The 22,182-nt window shown below is 40.6% G+C and overlaps 1 protein-coding gene across 2 annotated transcripts in view; it reads right to left on the bottom strand.

Moving 5' to 3' along the window:
- The window catches only part of SEC63 (SEC63 homolog, protein translocation regulator), a 69,970-nt gene extending 58,992 nt beyond the window's left edge, over nucleotides 1–10,978 (bottom strand). The window contains exon 1 of one of the 2 annotated variants that reach the window (XM_045865268.3): nucleotides 10,746–10,978. In XM_045865268.3, the coding sequence (XP_045721224.1) occupies nucleotides 10,746–10,869 (124 nt within the window). In that variant the 5' untranslated portion in view covers nucleotides 10,870–10,978. The remainder of the gene's footprint in view (nucleotides 1–10,745) is intronic. The other variant, XM_064597955.1, reaches the window with a different exon arrangement.
- Nucleotides 10,979–22,182: the final 11,204 nt, after the last annotated feature.

Consider the following 22,182-nt stretch of genomic DNA (forward strand, 5'->3'; position numbering starts at 1 on the left):
GAAACCTAGGTAACTTATTAAATGCTGTACTGAAAGTAAAAAACAGAATGGGCACATAGTATGGAATGGTTGTAAGTGTGTCAGTCGTTTACGCCCATGATCACATAGCTGACTGGGAGCTGTGGTTCACTGCTGCCCAGCATCATGAGAGTACTGTACCACGTATCGCCAGCCCAGAAAAAGACCAAAATTCAAAATTCGAAGCACAGTTTCCACTGAATGTGTATCAATTTCACACTTTACAGTCCAAATATCATAAGTTGAACCATTATGACCCGGGCCCATCCGTATGATATTTTATAGTATGTGATTTTTTAAATATGCAGCTAAAAAAAAATTTTTTTTTAAAGATTTTATTTATTTATTTGAGAGAGAGAGAATGAGAGAGAGCACAGGAGAGAGGGGAGGGTCAGAGGGAGAAGCAGACTCCCTGCCGAGCAGGTAGCCCGAAGCGGGACTCGATCCAGGGACTCCAGGATCATGACCTGAGCCGAAGGCAGTCGCTTAACCAACTGAGCCACCCAGGCGCCCGCAGCTAAAATTTTTTAATTAAACATTTTAAGTAGAAAAGACATCATCTGTAAAAGGATAAATAAGCAAGGTGGCCAAAAACTATTTTCATCTCATTAAGAAATAGGAGAATATTAAGTCAAGATCTTGTCACTTCTCTGCTTAAAAACCTTCAATAGCTTCCCATTGAACTTAAAATCCAAGCTTCTTACCCTGGTTTACAAACATGCTCTGCACCCCAGCTCCCTCTCTGACTTTATCCCAGATTATTCTCCTCACCTGGCAAACTCCTGCCACTCTGGTCTTCTCTGTTCATGGACTATGACCAACTTGTTTTTGGCTTAAAGGCTCTTGTACACACACAACTGTTCATCCAATCAGTAACAGGCCTTTCCCACCCAATTCAGATCTCTGAATGACTGGCTTCCTTATGTCACTCGGCTTGAAGGAACATTCCCAAGAAGACTTTCTCTGAATATCCTACTTCTCTATACAGTATCTATCACTATCTAATATTTTACTGTTTACATGTAGTATATCAATCATCTCCCCCACACTAGGAGGTAAGCTTCAAGAGAAGAGAGATCCCACCTACATTGTTTACCCCACATTCCACTGCCTAACACAATGCCTGGCAAATAGTACATGCCTAATAAATATTTGTTAAATGCATGAATTTTCTCATTAAGATGTTCTAATAATCCTGGGGATATATATGTACGTATTATACTTAAAAAACTGAGGCTCATAGAAGTTAAGTAACTTGCCTACAGTTACAAATGGTACAAAGGAAGAATAGATATAGGACAAGGAAAATAAAAGTGAAAATAAACTATTGGGACTACACCAAAATAAAAAGCTTTTGCACAGCAAAGAAAACCAACAAAAAGGAAATGCAACCTACTAAATGGGAGAAGACATCTGCAAATGATATATCCAACAAGGGGTTAATATCCAAAATATAAAGAACTTACACAACTCAACACCTAAACCGTAATTCTCTTACAAAAAAAAAATATAGGGATAAATTTTCACAACCTTGGATTTGCAATGGATTCTTAGATATGACAACAAAAACATAAGCAATAAAAGATAAAATAAATTGGACTTCATCAAAATTAAAAACTCTGGTGCATCAAAGGACATAATCAAGTAAGTGAAAGGACAATCTACAGAATGGAAGAAAATATTTTCAAGCCATGTATTTAATAAGGGATTCATATCCAGAATATATGAAGAACACCTTCAAGTAAACAAAAAAAAAATTAACAACTCAATTTAAAAATGGGCAAAGGATTTGAATGGACATTTCTCCAAAAAACATACACAAATGGCCAACAGACAAATGAACTGATGCTCAACATCATTAGCCACTAGGGAAATGCAAATCAAAACCATAGTGAAATACCACTTCATCACATCTATTACAATGGCTATAGTTTTTTAAAAAAGAAAAATAAGTGTTGAAGAGTATATGCAGAAATTGGAACCCATGTCTGCTGCTGGTAGAAATGTAAATGGTGCAGCTACTATGGCAAACAGTTCGGCAGTTCCTCAAAAAGCTAAACATAGAATTGCCATATGACCTGGCAATTCCACTCCTAGGAATATACCCAAAAGAACTGAAAATAAGTACTTAGATACCTGTATGGCAATGTTCACTACAACATTATTCACAATAGACGAAGAGGGGAAACAACCCAAGTGTTCATCAACAGGTGAATAAAAATGTGGTATATCCATACAATGGAATATTATTCAGCCCTAAAAAGGAATGAGGTCCTGATACAGGCTACAACATGGATGAATCCTGAAAACATTATGCTAAATGAAATAAGCTAGACACAAAAGGACAAATATTGTATGATTTCACCTACATGAGATACCTAGAATAGGCAAATTTATAGAGACAAAGAATAAATTAAGAGTTTTTCAGGGGCTGGAGGAAAGAAAGAATGGGGAGTTACTGCTCAACAGGTAGAGTTTGGGGTGATGAAAAATGTAAACAGCAGTGATGGCTGCACAACACTGTAAATGTAATTAATGTTATGGAATTGTTCATTTAAAATGGCTAAAACTAGGGCGCCTGGGTGGCTCAGTCATTAAGCGTCTGCCTTTGGCTCAGGTCATGATCCCAGGGTCCTGGGATGGAGCCCCGCATCGGGGTCCCTGCTCGGCGGGAAGCCTGCTTCTCCCTCTCCCACTCCCCCTGCTTGTGTTCCTGCTCTCACTATCTCTCTCTGTCAAATAAACAAAATCTTTAAAAATAATAAAAATAAAAAAAATAAAATGGCTAAAACTATAAATTTTACATTATATATACTTTACCAACATAATTAAAAAAACAAAGAAAGAAAGAAAGATTCCACCTCAGTAACATCTCAAGTATGTCACTTATCTTCCTATTGCCACGACCACTGTTCAGGCCCTCATTATCTGTCTGCTTCTTAATCTCTGTTCTTTCTCATTCTATGAGATGTTATTACATTAATTCAATACACCACAACTGTAAAAATACATTCTAAAATGTCCAAAAATGACATACCGTCAACCAAATCACACATAAACTCTTCAGCTAGGCATATAAGATTCTCCACCATATGACTTAAATCAACTTTTCCGACCTTTTCTCACTTATTCCCTGAATGAATTCTGCTTCAACTGATCTGTACTTTGAATACATTCCATGCTTTCCAGCCTCTATACTTTTCCTCATGTGATTTTTTTTTATTTAAGATTTTATTTTTAAGTAATCTCTACACCCAACATGGGGCTTCACACTCATGACTGAACCAACTGAGCCAGCCAGGTGCCTCCCTCATGTGATTTCTTTGCACTACCAACCCCACCATTCTACCCATTAAATCTTTCTTATCCTTTAAGAGTTTAGTCAAAATACCTCTAGATCCCCACTATCATTCCCAACCAGATGTAAATACTTAATCTAGCTAACTTCCACAGCACTTGTTTTCACTTTTCTTACATTTCCTTTGTTGTGCTCTGGATATAATAATTCATGTATTTGTCTAATCCTAATCCTCCCACCCTACCTGGATTGCAAACGCTATCAAAATAAAACCTTGTAAACAAGATATACAATGCATTCATATTCTTATCTTCTGCCTTCCCAGTATAGGCAAACAGTGAAGGCTCAATCAATAACTACTAGATTTAACTAAACAAGCAAAAAACCTAAAGCCAAAAAAATCTGGAATCTACATGAGAAAATCCCTTCCATCCATACTGACACAAACACAATTCTCAAAATGTAAGAAACACCTTCTTAAGATAATGAATAACCAATAACACTTTTCAAAGAAACAATGTGATGGTGAGATGGTGTAGACAGTCTGATAATAGGAAACATTCTTTAAAATGAAGTCCAATTACAATATAGATATATTTGTTGTGACCTCCTCTATGTCTAAATAAAAAGTATGACTAAGGGAACAAATATCTGAGAAAATGAAAATAAGCCTATCTTTGTTTTTCAGGTTCTTCCAAGATCAAGCAAGTATGCAAAATGACCTTTAAATAAAAACAATTGTACGCAATGCATTTACTAATCCATTGTTTGTCACCATATCTACAAAGCCTAAATGTTGTACCATAATTCATATTGCCAACGTGCCTGCTGGTCCCCTCTACTGTGTAGGACTTAAGTGCATATACAGTACATGTCTGATACCCCTTTCTGTCAGGATAGAACACAGAGGGGAATGACTTTATTTTAAAATGACTCAAACTGGGGCACCTGGGTGGCTCAGTTGGTTAAGCATCTGCCTTCCCCTCAAGTCATGATCCCAGGGTTCTGGGATGGAGCCCCTCGCGTCTCCCTCTCCCACACCCCGACCCCCACCCCCGCTCATACTCTCTCTTGCTCTCTCAAATAAAAAAATAACCTTAAAATAAATAAATAAAATGACTCAAACTTCTCAGATCTCTAGTATCCCTTCAAGATCTAAAGTCTTAAGGGGCGCCTGGGTGGCTCAGCTGGTTAAGCGACTGCCTTCGGCTCAGGTCATGATCCTGGAGTCCCTGGATGGAGTCCCGCATTGGGCTCCCTGCTCGGCAGGGAGCCTGCTTCTGCCTCTGACCCTCCCCCTTCTCATGTGCTCTCTCTCTCTCATTCTCTCTGTCTCAAATACATAAAAAAAATCTTAAAAAAAATAAAATAAAATAAAATAAAAAAAAGATCTAAAGTCTTAGGAAGAATATATGCTCTAAATAAAGTATGAACATTCATAAAATATTCTCCTGTGAACACAAAGCTGATATTAGCCAGTTTTTTTCTGTTAAAATCCACTCAACAAGAGCTTGAGATAATCAACTCTACTGTAATTAGAAACCTAGATAAATCAATAAATAAGGCCAATATTTCATTTTAAATAAAAATGATCATCCCCATCTTTTTCCCTGCACTCAATCCCCAAACTGATAAAAGTAGGTTATTATTGGGCCAAACACCAAACAGCTTTTAAGAGAGGGAGAAAAAAGCAAAGACAGAAATAAGTGAAAATTCAAAATCTGCACTCCACTCTCTCATTCCCTCCAAGGTACTTCTATATTCCATATAAATAGTCCAAGCTGTCTTAGAATTCTCTTTCTAATCTGCCCATTCCCCTACATTTCAATGGACTAATAAGCCTCTGAAATGGACTCCTCCTCCATCTAGTTTTTCCCTACCCAGCAACCACCACCTTCCACCCTCTTCTGCCAAATCATTCTCCACACAATGCTCCACAAAAGCAAAACTAACCAAGTCATTACCCTACTTTAAAAACTCTACTGTCTACCCAATATCTTACAAGATAAAATATAAGCTTCCTAAAATGGCAAAACTGACCATGTCATTAACTACTTAGAAACTTCCACTGTTTACCCAATAACTTACAAAACAAAGTATAAGCTTCCTTAAAATGGCTGATTTACTCTTAAGGGCACATTAAATTTTTACCATTTATTGAACATCTCCATGCTTTTGCATATACTTTCTCCTACATAAGGAATACACGTCCCCACTTACCCTTTATGACCTATCTCAAATCACCTTCTCTGCGTGAAACACCCAAATCCCCAAACAGAATTATTCATTCCTTCTTCTGTGCTCCCACAGCACTTTCCACTTACCATTTTAATACTTACTATAATGTGCTATATTAATTACAGAAGGCAGTATAAGAGTAACGGCTAATGGGGTGCCTGGGTGGCTCAGTCGTTAAGCGTCTGCCTTCGGCTCAGGTCATGATCTCAGGGTCCTGGGACTGAGCCCCGCATCGGGCTCCCTGCTCGGCGGGAAGCCTGCTTCTCCCTTTCCCACTCCCCCTGCTTGTGTTCCCTCTCTCGCTGTGTCTCTCTCTGTCAAATAAATAAATAAAATCTTTAAAAAAAAAAAAAAAAAAGAGTAACGGCTAACAAGAAAAACTCTAGCATTAAAACAGGTTTGGATCCAACACCCAATCTTCCAACCAGAGGCTATATGGCTTTAGGTAAGTTGGCTTCCTTCTCTAGGAGTTAGTTTTCTCATTAGTAAAACTGGGATAATACCTGAGTCTAGCTCAAAGTGCTATTGTGAGTGCTTTCAGCATACCCACCTTGGGGCTAGCAAATATTCAAATGGTCAGCAGCAGAGCTGAGATGAGGACAATCACTATTATCTGTCTCAAGCTGGAGGCGGGTGTAGGACCTTCCCCACCAAGAGGAAGGACCATGTTTAAAGTCATCCCCACAGGATGAAAAAAAGAGAGGTACATACACCAAAATGTTTCATTACCTCTGGGTGATGGGATTACAAGCAATGTTTATTCTGTTTTTGTGTGTGTGTGCTTTTCTGCACTGTGTATATACAACTTATTAAGAAAAATGTTATATGCGCTGAAAAGATCTGATCCATCACCTAGAAGCAGCATCTAGCACAGAGTTAATGCCCTATAAATATCTACTAAATGAAGGAATTTCTACACTGTGTTGGTTTTGCAAGCATGTTTATATGCATTTATTGCTTTGCTTCTCATCACTTCTTATGGGGCATATTATTATTATTGTACCTAGAAAATGAGACTGAGTTCAGAAATAACAAAATAGGGACTGGGCTGGAACTTAAAACCAAAACTTCTAACTTTCCAAATTCAGAGTTTTCTTACTACACTAGTAAGCACTAAAAGTGGACTCCTACTCACATTCCTGTCAGAAAGCTGAATCACTTGTACACTGCTTGAGAGGGGGCAAGCAAAGAATAAAGAAATGTAACTTTTTTTTAAGTTTCATTAATCCTTTCAAACCATGGGGAAAAAACCTGAGTACAGTATATCTATTTGTTTAATCCTCATTTTAATTCTGTAAAACAAAAAACTCACTGTCTCTATTTTATAGATGAGTAAACTAAAAACATAGAAGTTAAATAACTTGCCTAAGATCACACAGTTAGTAAAGCAGCAGATCCAGACAGGTTTCAAAACCAGGCAGTTTTGAAAAAGATAAGGGGTAAGGTCAAATAAGTTTAAAAAAAATACGGTCAAGGAGTTAAAAAAACAAAAACTTGGAAAAGGTAATGATATAATTTATCTCAATTCAAAGGATCAATAAGCCTTCTTCACCTATAGGACAAATAAAGGCATGTTCTTGATTATTTGAAATTCTAGTAATTACAAGCAGTTTTCTCTTGTCAAATACCATTGTAAACCTATATTATTAACGTTGTTTTAACATATATATTCAGCTTTCAACTACAGGAACTTTACAGCACTGTTCTACAATAAGTGCTTCTTAACTATGTAAAACAAAAAGGCTAAGGCATTAGTGATTTTTGTTTTTTAGCAAAGAGCACATATAAAAATACACCATCGCCCAAAATGACAACTCCGGCAAAAGACCACTACCAAGGGAGTTCTCCCCTTTGCTAGCTACAATTTACAATCACATAGGGACCTTTTAAAAAACCAATACACAGCACCCACTCCAGACCAATTAAATCAGAATATCTGGGGGTGGGTAAAAGTGTTTTTAAAAGCTCCCCAAGTGATTCTAATGTGGAGCCAGGGTTGAGAACCACTGTTTTAAGGAAATCTAAACCCTCTGTTATTACTTCATCCAGAGCTTTTGTCCATAATGGTCTGAAAAAGTATTCAACTTATTCAGCCAATTTGCAAACAACCAGGAGAGTAAGATAAATAGGACCCCTCAACTACTAAAAGGGGTATTAATTGTGTGCACTTAGCCCAGATTAGACAAAGATCGAGGCAAAAGGATTCCATTAGTGTTCCGGATAACAGAGTAACTTCAATTAACATATCAAATATGCCAATGACCAAGCTACTTCTATTTCTCAAACCCTAGATTTTACCATCTGTGAAATGGTGCCATGCTCATGGACTCAAGAGCCCAATAATTCCAGAAGAGCAACACTGAAACAACTAAACCTTGAAACTAAAAGACCCACATGTATCATCTTTTTAAAAAACTAAACAAAGATTACTTACACTGGACTTTAAAAATGTATACTTACTGGCAAAGAAAACCTTTTCATGCTTTCCTACAGAGAGTATCTCGGAAAAGTCAAGATTGCCATAAGAACTCTGAAATTCAAACTCCTATGCCAACTTTTTTGTATTTGGTTACTTATAGTTTCACAGGAAAATGAAATAAAATAAGCTTCAAAATCAAGTATTAAAATATCCTGTTGTGTTAATCAAAAATATTACTACAGGTCCATATCCTTTTTTCAAAACCCTTGAGGAAATATGTATTTCAGAATTGTTAAGATTTCAGAAAGACAGTACAGTGTCTCTACCTTTACAAGCCCTCGAGGGTCTAAAACAGCAGCAATAATCAAACAAATTAATATTCCAAATTAATATGCCATATTAATGACTATTTTCTAAGTGAGAAGAATCAAGATTTTAAGTAGCCTCCTGTTGATACAAGTCACCAAATTATTTTGCTGCAAACATCTGAAAAAAAAAAAAACCTTTTTCAGAGCTTTGGGTGAACCTATTAATTCTAAGATTTCTTTTTGATATTCAAGACATTGCAAACTGAACTTCAGAAAAAAAGTCATTATGATAAAAACATCCTTTTAATAGCACTGTAATCCTAAAGAAACAACTCAATTATGGTAGATACACAAAAATAGTCCAAGTGGTGTCCACCAATTTTCATGATGCTTAGAATAGCTTGTAAGTAAGTGTCCACCTCAATCTTCACAGGGCAGTTGTGAGCAAAACCAAACAAATGCATCAACACATGCACATTTACTAAGGCAAGCCCGAAGCAGAGAGCCAGAGGTAAAGTAGGGGCAAATCAACACCTTTCTATCTAGCAATATGGAGACAACAGAGGACTTTGAAGCTAAGCAGACTGAGCTCCCCCACGAAGAAGAAAGTTACTTAAGCTCTCTAAACTCCAGTTTCTTCACATAAGGATAGAGATAATAGTAATAGTACCTACTTCAATGTGTTTTAAGAGGATTAAATAAAGTGACATTTGAAGGCCATAACTTATAGTCACTATTAATTCCCTACCACTTTTCCAAAGACCAACTATATGCTGAAGGAGCTCAAGTATAACTTGCCTGTAAGTTATCAGGCAAATTTCATAATTTCATAAATAAAACCCACCATAAAAATAGGACTTTCAAATTTCAGAAATCCAGTGTAGATTAAAATGACTAATTTCTGAAACCAGCAGCTTCTCGTAACACATTCTAACCAAACCTACCTACTCTCCCAATACCCTTGTCTTCGACACAACCAGATGCACACACAAAGGGTTAAGTGAAAATAAACTACTATACTGAAAAGTGCATTTTTAATTCAAAATAAAATTATGAGAATGGCCTAGGTTTTGCAGATAAGGGAAACCATTACAATATTAAGACTTAATCATTTATATAACTACTGTCCAAAGAACCCATTTAAATTTAAATACACTTAGGAAAAGAAGGCACAAGAGTCCAAAATCCAATTTTCATAAACTATCCACTGAATAAGAAAACTGGTAACTTTGGGCAGATTTCTGCGCCTAATGGATATTTAAACTATAGAATGTACTAAAAAATGGAATCCTTTGTTATTTATCCTAAACTCAATTTAATTCCATTATGCAACTCAAGAATTTAACAGGGCATTTGAGTCAGTCTTAAAGCATAACAAGTTCTGAGCTGATTCAATGCTTCACTGTTAACAATCTCCCCCAAACAGAATATATAACCTGGACAACCTAGACTTCCATCACACCCAACTTCAAAGAAGACGTTTAATCAAGTTAGCATACCTCCTTTCCCTAAATGTTAATACTCAAAACCTACTAGTTACTGTTAAATAACCTATTAGGGCCTGGCAGTTCCATCAGCTTTAAGATTATCACTTGTCATATATCTTAGTACAGTGCAACATAAAATGCCTCGAAAAGAATCTATATTATTTTGTGTTCTAATCCCACGTGTTAAATGTGAAAAAGATTTAGAACTAAAAGCGAATGGACCAGCTACCTAACAACTACCTACTAGATTTAATCCTTCATACTTGCACTTTTTCCGCCATGAACAGGAAACTCCAAAGAAAAGGAAATAGAGAACAGCCTATTGTTGCTAAGGGGGATAACTGCATTGCTTCCAACCCCACAGTGTTAGTGAACAAATGAAAAAGCAACAGGGGAAAGGGACGGGGGGAGGGGCGACTGGTGAGCTCAGTTGGGAGTCCAAAGCATGCCACCCAGCTCAGACGGTGCCCAAAACATCTGTAACGACAGCTGCAAGAGGGAAACAGGGGTGTGAGGGAAGAGGACCCTGGCTAAGGGGCTCAGAGTTGTGCCTGCACATTCGGCTTCCTCCTTTGCCAACTCTTCTCTCACCTCCCAGTTCCCATCCTCCCCATCCCATCCTGCTCCCTCCATATAGAAAAATAACCAATAAAATCAGAGGCAGAGAAGACAAAGAGGCAGGAGGAGGCTGCAAGGAGCGCCCAGAACAATGGGTGAGAGGGAGCGAAGCGAAACTCCTGAAAAAGACAATGAAACGGGGGATGGAGAGGAGCTCCGAGAGGAACCGAGGGAAACACCGCCGAGCCGGGCCCCGCCAGCGGCGGACGCCTGGACGCTAGGCTCGGCCGGGCTGGATGATCACCCCGACGCTGGGGGCTGGGCTGGGCTGGGCTGGGCTGGGCTGGGCGGGGGCGGCGCGGCCCAGAGGGGCCGGCGGGGCCTGCGCGGGTCCGCGGGCAGCTGCCGGCAAGACTCACCGGCATTCTGGTCTCGGGGCCAGAGGTAGTATGTGGCCGGGATCACGATGAGCCCCACGAATGAGGTGAGGAAGTAGAAGAAGGTGTTCCCGCTGTCATCGTACTGGAACTGCTGTCCCGCCATGGCACCCCCCCCTCCGCCTCTCTCGTCTCACCACCGCCGCCACGACCCCGCTCTGCGCTCCAGCACCCAGCACCCCTGCCCTGTGTGGCGTAGCTCGGACGCTGCCGCCGCCTCTCCTCCCCGCCCCCACGTTACTCTCAGGGACACGCCGCTGCCACCGCCGCTGCCGTCGCCAACTCTCGCGAGAAGAGGTAGTTCCCGCCCCGTTCGGTTTTTCCCTCCCTCTGACTCTCCCCTACACACTTGCTAAGGGAGACGTGGCGCGCGCAGCCGTGGAACTCAGAGATGTCCCGCCCTTGATCCCGCCCCCAAACCACAGCCCCGCCCCTCGCGCTTCTGTAGATCCTCCCCTAGAGCTCCGCCCCAAGCCTTAGAGTTCACCCGCTCTCCCCGCCCTTTTTCCTCCTCCTCCTTTCCCAGCGTCCCACCAGGGTCTCGGGGGTCCCAGCAAAGACTCGCGGTACAGTGGGTACGCGGGGTTTACCTGGCTACTCCTGGAGCCGCAGCTTTTCCGAGCAGAGCTGAGGCTTCTTTGCTTCTCCCTTCTCCCATCCTTACCTCACCTTGTCGCTTATTTAATTTCCCTGGTTGATAATACTTCTTTAGGTTCCAGATCCGTTCCTCCAGTCCGCACATTTTGAAAACAAGGGTCATTCAGAATTGGGCGGCGCGGGTGGGGGTGGGAGGGTTGTTGTGGTTTGTTTGCAAAGTAATGTTTGCTACCAAAAGACTGCGATCTACACTGCGCCCATTTTGCAGATGGAGATGGAGATGCAGATGGAGATTCCCCAAGCCGATAGAGACAGTGATCTACCCATCCCAGAGGCAATACTTTTAGACACTTTTAGACACCAGGTCACCAGTGTTTTCTTCAACCCAGGCAGTAGGCTAAGTAAGACCTTTATTGCTTTTTTTTTTTTTTTTTTTTTTATGACAAGCAGGCAGGTAAGAACAGCCTTGCAAAGCATGACCACTCCTCCCAGGGAGAGCTGACTCCAGGATAAAGGAGGCTGGAGTGTGGAGAAGGAAGGGGGATTCAAGGACCACCAGGCATGCTTGGAAATCCTGACTCATGGGGATGACATCTGCTAAACTCTCCTGTTTGTGGTTAGCCCAGGCATCACTCAGAATGGGGTGAAGATTCACACGCTCCTTTCGGGAAGGAAGACTCGTGTCTTGTTCTGCTCAGGCTGCCATAACAGCATATCACAGAGACTGGGAGCCTTAGACTACACACATTGATTTCTCACAGTTCTTTTTTTTTTTTTTTGGAATATGAATATATTTCTTTATTAGGATGCTCACAAGAAATGACACACTGGCACTGTCCTTCTGATGTGATAAAGAATACATACATCTGACCCACATCATGGCAGGAAACAGGAGTCAGGGCTCTCAGAGCTGGTACCAAGTGTCCACTGAAGACATCTCCATTCCTTGATTCCAACCTCTCTGCTGTAGCTTCCAATCAGGTCTCTGTGACTTGCCCAGACTTCTTCACTCCAGCATCAGCTGACCCTCTTTTTTTCTAGCCACTGTGGACTCCTTCAAGACCTGGGTCAGCTGCCTCATGTCTAACTGGCCCAGGCAGCCTCTGGAATTCTGCAGCACATCTCTTTGGTATGCTGCTGCCCCGCCACCCTCAGGGGCATGGTTGGGAGTTGGGGGTGAGGGGGAATAACATCACATGACCAAAGCAGACAGCAGGGGTGTATTGGCAAATGACACTTGGACATACACATAACAACCTCACAGAATACATGCTTTCTCCCCAAATGATACATAACCCCCTAGAGGGCAAACACATATGGAATGATTCTGTACTCCAGGCACAAGGGATACAAAGTGAATGGCATTTACATCCATCAGGTCCTACACACAACAGGAAGTTAGTGCCTGAATGTTGGAACCAGATCTCTATCCTGGCTCTTCCCTGCCTTTGAATGGTGTCACCACTCTGTTTCCGCCTGTTTTCAGCATTAGTTCATTTTTCAAAAGAGAGGATAGGACGGCAGAGAGAGTAGAATGGGAGATTGGGGTGGGGGGCTAATATGTGGCTAACAACCTATACAACAAAACAAAAATAATACAAAAATGCAAAACCCAGATTTAGTACTAGAATCTAATGAGAAGGTAGCTGGAGACACTACACGCCGACACAGACAAGCCCCTTGGAATAAATCAAAGCATGCTCGTTCTCCAGATGAGGAAATTGAGGGTCAGAGAGATTGCCTAAAGTCATGCATAGTAAAGAAAGGTCTGGGGATTCAAACTCAGATCTCTCTGATGCCACAAAGCCGGTGCCTTTGGCCACCACGTCGTCGTGGACCTTAACATTTCCCTCGGAGCGGCTGGCTCTCCTTGCAAGGTGTGGGCATGATATGTGCTTCTAAAGGGATGGCTAAGGAAGCAGTAGCTCTCAGGAGCCTCTCTCTTGGCTGCCTCTGAGGTCTCAGAGGCCAGAGTCAGCTGAGCTGGGAGCAGGAGGACTGGTGCCCTGATCTGGGAATGACCCCACGGTCCCACTGCAGCCCCACCTGAGGCTTATCCCAGTGTCTCCATCTCGCCTCTATGGATCAAAAGGAAAGACCCACCCGAACTACCTCACGGAGTGGTTGTGAGGATTAAAGTGAATTATAGTGAAAATGCTTTGAAAAAATGTAATAAGAAAATACCACACATTACACTGTTTTTTTAAAACACGTTTTAAGACTACAATCTGTTTACTAACTTTCTTTCAATATGCCTTCCATTGTTGGAAGAGAAATCTGGTCACATGTCTTTTATTTTAGGTCCTCAAAACTAGCATTTATCATAATCGGTAAAGCTTTTCTTCATAACGGATTATTTTCACATGTATTGTCTCTTCCCTTTCAAGTGTCCTACCTACCCGTTTTGAAAGGAAATTTTTAAAAATCGTCTTCTCTGCATTTCCCTCCTCACTTTTTCTATATAAAGTTTTCAAAGGCTGTATTAGAGGTGAAAAAATAAAAGAGAAGTGAGGGGAAGAGGATTGAACTATGAAGTCAGCACCACATTCTGATTACCCCAATGCAGATATGCACGGAACAATTTGCCTTGCTTCAGAAACAAATTAGCCATAAAATTGCCTCAACTGAAGTGGGTGGTTCCTTAAATTTCTTTTGTTTATGTTGAATTTGTTATTAAGTCTTCTTAGGTTTTAATAATGCTGAACAGGTTATTTTTTATTACTCTGATTATATATTTTCATCAGTATTTGTGCAAATACATCAGTTTTATAACCTTGTGATAATAGAAATTATTGATGATAAATATTCTTCTGACTTTTTTCCTGCAGGAATAATCTTTTCACTGCAGCTTTGGGTTCATGCATAAGAGTGGCTTGAACAGAACCAAACCATAAAATAATATTTTGAACAAATTGTATTTATTTGCTAACCTCCAGACCAATCTAAAACATGACTTTTTTTAAGCAGATTAAAGAATGTGAAGGCTGTTGTTGGAAAGATATTAGGGCTTGATTATGCTCAACTCTGAAATCATGAAAACAACTTTATGGAGGGATTGAGGGCTGTGGTTTGTCCTTTAGTATTGGGAGCAGGTCTATATTTTGGCTCCTCTCTTTTCATAGGTATCTTCTGTTTTTAAAGATATAAAGACATTTTATCCTAGAACTTAAGGTTACTGAACATAAATAAACTCGGATCACCCAAATATTCTCCAAAGCAAATCTGAACTATACCTTTACTTAATCACAATTTCTAATTCAGTGGTATTTTTAAATTAACACAATGGTTTCTTTCAAAGATCATTTTAATGAAATATTTAGTAATAGTAAGTGAATATGTAGAACCAGATCTATAAACACATTTTGTTCTTAATCTAACAGCATGTTTTAAAGGGCATTTTTGTATTGTCTGTGTGTCTTTAAATCAATATTTTAATCAACTTCATTACAATTGCTAGGTAGATAATTCCTCTCAAGTATAGAAAGCCTCACTATTTTTAGGTTCTTCTTAATAATTTACCTTTTCCTTAGAGCAAATCTGTCCTTCATTCCAAATCATCCTCATACTGCTGGTGTTGACTTATATTTATACATACTAAAATACATTTGTGTGGCCATAATCAATATTATTTAATATTCCATTTAATGGAATTAGTCTCAAAGAGACAGGAAAGACCCAAATTATTAGGTAGGTACATGCAATTATTTCTAGTTTTTTTCTCCCTCCCCCCACCCTACAATAATCTTCACTGCCAAAGCCTAGCAAATCATCTTTAATGTTAAACCCCTTATTACTTTGTTTCAGAGTTAGGATTTTCTTCCATTAAGAGCTAAATCTCAGGTGCCTAGGTGGCTCAGTCGGTTAGGTGTCTGACTCCTGATTTCAGCTCATGATCTCAGACTCATGATCTCAGGTCATGAGATTGAGCCCCATATGGGGCTCGGTGCTCAGTGAGGAGTCTGCTTGAGATTCTCTCCCTCTGCTACTCCCTCCGCGCTTGCACTCTCTCTCTCAAGTAAATAAATTTTTTTAAAAGAGCTAAATCTCTTCTAATACAAAGTAACCAATTCTTTTTTATTTGTCCTAACAGAGATGAAGAGTTACCCCCCACCATAGTAATGACAAATCGTTAAACATTACATTAAACTTTGTAATCAACAAAGTAATATTTGTACAAGACTCATGATTTACAAAAAGCTTCCATGACACTATTACAGTTAAAATTTTAGATCATGACCTATATGTTGGAACTTTGACTAGATAAAATGTATCAAACCATTTTAATCCTTTCATTCACTACCCCTGTAAGGTCCTTAGGATGCAATGAAACCACAATCTTATACTTGGAGAGAATGTAAAGGGAGGTATGGGTTGGAAAGGTGTTAGGACTTGATTATACTCAACTCCAGAACCATGAAAACAATTTTTTAAAAAAAGATTTTATGTATTTATTCAAGGGAGAAAGAGCATGAGTGAGAGAGAGCATGAGCAGTGGGGAGGGGCAGAGGGAGAAGCAGACTCCCCACCGAGCAGGGAGCCCGATGTGGGGCTCTGTTCCAGGACCCTGGGATCATGACCTGAGCCAAAGGCAGACACTTAACCCACTGAGCCACCCAGGCGCCCATGAAAACAATTTTAAAAGAGGAATTGAGGGCAGTGGCTTTTCTTAAGTATTGGAAGTAGGTCTGTATTTCGGCTCCTCTCTTCTCATGAGTATGTTAGACTTGTCAACATTGTTCTTACTCTATCCCTACTTTTGTGATTACAAAGCTGAGAATTTATTTTACTAAAACCAGTTGTCAATGATGTATCAAGAAACTCAGGTCAGGGCGCCTGGTGGCTCAGTCGTTAAGCGTCTGCCTTCGGCTCAGGTCATGATCCCAGGGTCCTGGGATCGAGTCCCACATCGGGCTCCCTGCTCAGCAGGAAGCCTGCTTCTCCCTCTCCCACTCCCCCTGCTTGTGTTCCTGCTCTCGCTATCTCTCTCTCTGTCAAATAAATAAATAAAATCTTTAAAAAAAAAAGAAAAGAAACTCAGGTCATTCTTTTATGAATTAATTGCCAACATATCCAAATTGCTTGATTAAAAAAAATAATGATTGACATTGTTCAGTAAGCCATAAAATAGCTCTTGATGAGAGTTCCCACCCAGATTGAAATACAACTTGGAAGAATGGCCATAAATAAACAGAAGAGTTCACTATGGGCAAATTTCAAAGCCATGTATTTGAGTAAGAAGAAAAAAATTCTCAGTAGAGATTAGAACTTCAGGAAAAAACAAATCATCTTGTTGAAAAGCAAATATTTGTGGGTTTTGAAGCATATAAGATGGGGGGACCCTAATTAGGAAAAAGAATATAAATTATGATTATAAAATTAGGTACAAAAGTTAATATTTGCTATGGACTTTGGATAATAATAATGTGTCAATGTGGGTTCATCAGTTGTAACAAAGGTACCACTCTATGGGGGGACATTGATAATGGGAGAGGCTATGCATGAGTGGGGGCAGAAATCATATGAGAAATCTCTGTACCTTCCATTCCATTATGCTGTGAACCTAAATCTGCTCCAAAAGAAAATAATAAAGTCTACTAAAAATAGTTAATATTCATAATAATTATAATTGCTATAGGTTTGTGTACTACAAATGGAAGAATTCTAATAAATTTTATTTGCATGATTTCCATTAGGATTTTTTAAAACTATGGTACATTTATAATTGTATACATTGCATATTGAATATATTCCTACTAAGAGAGATTTTCCTTTTTGAAAAGCCTCAACGAGAACCAAATCCTCTGCCTACAATTTTAACACCTACTGAGTGGAAGAATTTTCCATAGAGTAGTTTCTGGCTCTGTATATTTCAAAATACGTTTCTCCTTTACTACCTTTATACTTCAGGTGCCAGGCCTCCTGGGATACATTCATATCTTGAATCAAGATGTATCACTCTTCATGTTACAATAGGGCTTGACTTTGCCCAGAGGGTGAGGTAGAAGGAGTATTCCTGAAGGTGGTAACAACCATACACAGAAGTAACTGTACACTACATAAAAATACCTCCCCAACTCCAAAATGAATGTACCCCCTAATCTCCAAATATGCAGATTATTATAAAGAAGAAATTCAGGGAGGCGCCTGTGTGGCTCAGTTGGTTAAGCGTCTGCCTTCGGGTCAGGTCATGATCTCAGTGTCCTGGGATCGAGTCCCATGTCGGGCTCCCTGCTCAGCGGGGACTCTGCTTCTGCCCCTCCCCACTGCTCATGCTTGCTTTCTCTCTCTCTCTCTTTCTCTCTCTTAAATAAATAAATAAATACAACCTTTTTTTAAAAAAGAAGAAGAAGCAATTCATTCATTCAACATTTAACATCCACAGAGCTCACACACTATTAGTCAGTGTGGAGAATGTAAGTGTGGTGAGTTTAAAACAGTGTCTCTGACCTCTGGAAATTCACCTACAATTTAATGAAGAGGACATACTATCTCAGTAAGTAGCAAAAACCCAAGGAAGGAAGTGATAAATGCTAGAAGAGGTATACTGTAAAAATATTTGAGAAGTTCACAGGAAAGAAGCATTTCTTTTGTCAGAGAACATCCGAGGGCTTCAAGGAAGGGATGGCAATTGAGCGAGGCCTCAAAACTTAAATAGAAATTGAATTTAAAAATCCAGGTGGAGGGCGCCTGGGTGGCTCAGTTGGTTAAGCGACTGCCTTTGGCTCAGGTCATGATCCTGGAGTCCCGGGATCGAGTCCCGCATCGGGCTCCCTGCTCGGCAAGGAGTCTGCTTCTCCTTCTCCCACTCCCCGTTTGTGTTCCCTCTCTCACTGTGTCTTTCTCTGTCAAATAAATAAATAAAATCTTTAAAAAAAAAAAAAAGAAAAGGAAAAAAAAAGAAAAAAAAAATCCAGGTGGAGTCAGCTCAAAGAACATTTGGAGAATAGCATAAAGTCCGGCCTGTCTGTGAATGGGACTAACAGAGTTGAAAAAATACTTTTAAGTCCAGCTTCCAGGTTACAAGCTACATATTAGCAATATTGCTTTTAAAATTAACTTTGGTAAAGGAGGGCATGAGCGCGAGACATTGCAATCCCCTTGGGATGCCTTAAAGAAAGAGGAAAAAAGGAATGGTTTGAACTAGCATGGTTGAAGGACAGTCCTGCAGGAAACAAGAGGGTGAATTAGGTCACCATTTCTCTTTTGTTCTTCTTTCTTCTCTACCCAGAATATAGTTTCCACTCTGATATCAATCAAATCTTCTTAAGATCAAATACAAAAGTTATGTCCCCAAAAAGACTTCTTTGACATACCTTACCTCACTTGGCTGGCTCTTCCGTTTCACATCCTGTTACCCTCTCTCCTTTCAATCTTGTTGCCCACCTCTGTCACGCCTCACATCTGTCCTCTACACAGCAGCCAGGGATCCTTTTTTTCTTTTTCTCCCTCCTTTCAACTTCCGATTTTGAAATATAGATTCACAAGACATTGCAAAAATAGTAGAGAGAGAGAAGCCTATGTACCCTTCAGTCAGCCTCCTCCAATGGTAACATCTTCTATAACTAAAACACAGTATCAGAATCAGAAAATTGACATTGGTACCATCTATAGATCTTACTCAGATTTCACCAGTTTTATATAACACACATCTGGGTGTATATGTATGTAAGATCCTTCAAAACCCTGTAAAATCATTTAAAAGCCTCCTTTCCTCAAAATCCTCCACAGTCTTCCTATCTCACTAGAATGAAAGCCGAGCGTTTGGGTCTGCAACGTCCTAAGTCATCTGCCCTATGCCCCAGCTCTCCCAGTCCATGGCCACCACTGCCCCCTCATTAACTTACTCCAGCCACACTGGCCTCCTTGTTGTCCTCAGGGCCTTTGCGCATAGTGAGTTTTTCTGCCTGGAATATTCTTCCCCCAGCTATCCCAGTGGTCCCCTTTGAAGCGCTCAGCATTCAGGTCTCTGATCAAATATTACTTTTTCAGACAAGCCTTACCTGATCTCCTTATAAAATAGCATCTGGGGCGCCTGGGTAGCTCAGCTGGTTGGGCGACTGACTCTTGATTTCAGCTCAGGTCTTGACCTCAGGGTCATGAGGTCGAACCCTGAGTTGGGCTCCACGCTGGGTGCGGAGCCTACTTAACAAAAAAATAAAGTAGCATCCTCCTTCATTTTCTATCTCCTTATTTGCTTTTATTTTTCTTCAAGGCATTTCTCACAAGTAATATATTCTATATGGATTTGTTTATTTATTGAATTTCTTCCCCCACTACTCAACAAAATTATTTTGATTTTAGATTTGATTTTTAAGTAATCTCTACACCCAGAGTAGGGTGCAAACCCACAACTGTGAGATCAAGAGTCACATGCTCTACTGACTAAGCCAGCCAGGTGCCCCAAAATTGGTTTGGTGTTTTTTTTAAGATTTTATTTATTTATTTGACAGAGAGAGACAGCGAGAGAGGGAACACAAGCAGGGGGAGTGAGAGAGGGAGAAGCAGGCTTCCCGCTGAGCAAGGAGCCCAATGCGGGTCTCGATCCCAGGACCCTGGGATCATGACCTGAGCCGAAGGCAGACACTTAACGACTGAGCCACCCAGGTGCCCCTATAATTGTTTTTATTTGTTATATTCTATATGTTCTATCCTCTTACCTGCTATGTAAATTCATGTTAATTGTTACAATCTCAGAAACTGTATTTTCTGCTTAAACTTGAGCAAAAGCCTGATCAAAATCTTCCATTTAAAACAAGTTTCAGGGGCACCCAGGTGGCTTAGTTGGTTAAGCATCTGCCTTCAGCTCAGGTCATGATCCCAGGGTCCTGGAATAGAGCCCTGCATTGGGCTCCCTGCTCAGCTGGGAACCTGCTTCTCCCTCTGCCACTTTCTCTGCTTGTGCTCTCTCTCGCTCTCTGTCAAAAAACAAATAAAATCTAAAAAAATAATAATAATAAAACAAGCTTCACTGGGACACTGGGTGGCTCAGTCGGTTAAGTGTCTGCCTTCAGCTCAGGTCATGGTCCCAGGGTCCTGGGATGGAGCCCCACATCAGGCTCCTTGCTCAGTAGGGTGGGGGACGCCGCTTCTCCCTCTCCCTCTGCTGCTGCCCCTGCTTGTGCTCTCTCTCTCTGACAAATAAATAAATAAAATCTTTAAAATAAATAAAACAAGCTTCACTGACTCTTTTTTCCCTTTTCTTCCTTTCCTGTTTCTCCCCACTTTACCTCGTTCACACTATGGAATAGCAAAACATGTAGGTAACAAGAAGTAGTGTGTGTTGTGGGATTTTTGCATTTGTATAGAGTTGGAGACTTAAGTCATACAGTTGTGCCCACTTGGTGGGTCTGGGTCACAGCCAAGCTGTAGTTGCAGGGGAGACTGGGAAAGTGGGTATTTGGTGAGATGAGGAAGTGAGTATCTTCTATGCTGAGATGAAGGTTCTGCCTCACAAGATGGGAGATTCCCAAATTTTGGAAGGGGTACAGAAACTGGGCAGTTAAATGGTGAGATCCTCTAGCCATTACTTCCTGGGCTGCAGTTGGCATCTTGCTGAGACCCTTAATTGAAAGATATTGGAAGTTTGACCTCTCTGGGTTGCTAAGGTTGGCAACCTTTGCCTGGCAGCCTGAGAAGAGGGCAAGCAGCTGGGTTGGGAGCCTGCTTTGTTGCTGGGCTATGGAGGGGTGAGTGGTTATGGTCAGCTCTCATGGCTCACTCAGATTAGCACAGACTCAGAGTAGCCACCTTGAGCTGAATGATCACGAGCCAAGAGGTTTCAGCATCAGGGGCATTTCCAGTCCACCAAAAGCACATTTCTATGGGTCATCCCTGCCAACACTAACTACTCAGACAGAGGGAGGGAAACTTTGACCTATAGGCTGCCTAGATTCAACCCTCATTTTAACTTCTTCTTCACTGGACAAGTTGGCAAGAGACCCTAATTGTTGAATAAATGAATAAACTTGCCCAACAGATTAAGTTGGTGCCTTGCTTTGACGGGTAATGAGACAGACTAGACCTCTACGACAATAGAACCCTAACACATAACCTTCACAGCAACCAATCCAGGAAATCAAAACACAGTCTCTTCAGCAATCAGCCCAGAACATCAGGACTAGGTCAAAAATTGCCAGCTTCCAGTTTTTTGCCCCCATTTTCAAATCGGGATCAATTAGCCAAATATGCTGCCTAAGCCAATCACACAGGATGACCCGCTCTGAGTTAGCCTGGCTCCAGCTTCTCCATGCCAACCACCCCTAATCAGAGCATACGTGAAGCCTTCCCTTCTTTGCACTATAAAGCTTCCCCATTCCCCTCCCTGGCTTTAAGTCCCTGCCAAACCCAAGTGATGGTGGCAGAATCTCTTGCTGTGGCAAGCTCTGAATAAATAGCCTCTGCTTATTCTCATTTGGATGCTCTTCATTCGTTTCCACATTAGGAAATGCTAAATGAATTACTTTTCGCAGTATTACGCACATCCTAGTAGCCTAGCATACGTGTCTTAATTATCTGCCAATGTCTGCATTTCCTCTCACCAAAACCCAGACACTCTGGGAAAAACAACTGACCAACCTGGGAAGGCAACTTGCTGCTTGAAATCTGAGGCAGGACCACAGAAATAGAAAGCCTTTTTAGAACGTAAGGAATGTTCTTTCTTAGCAGGGATTACTGATTTGATCCTTATAATGAGCCCTTCTGCATACTTATTTACATGACACTCTCTGTTCACATGCATGAGAACTGCCAAACCTTGTACCATATGCAGCTGTGCTTTTCAAACAGCTTTTGACCATTATTCATAGCAAGAAATATATTTTAT

The sequence above is a fragment of the Mirounga angustirostris genome, unplaced genomic scaffold (assembly GCF_029215605.1).
Source record: "Mirounga angustirostris isolate CCGP_5_RB_7025 unplaced genomic scaffold, mMirAng1.0.hap1 SCAF_8, whole genome shotgun sequence".
Taxonomy (NCBI): domain Eukaryota; kingdom Metazoa; phylum Chordata; class Mammalia; order Carnivora; family Phocidae; genus Mirounga; species Mirounga angustirostris.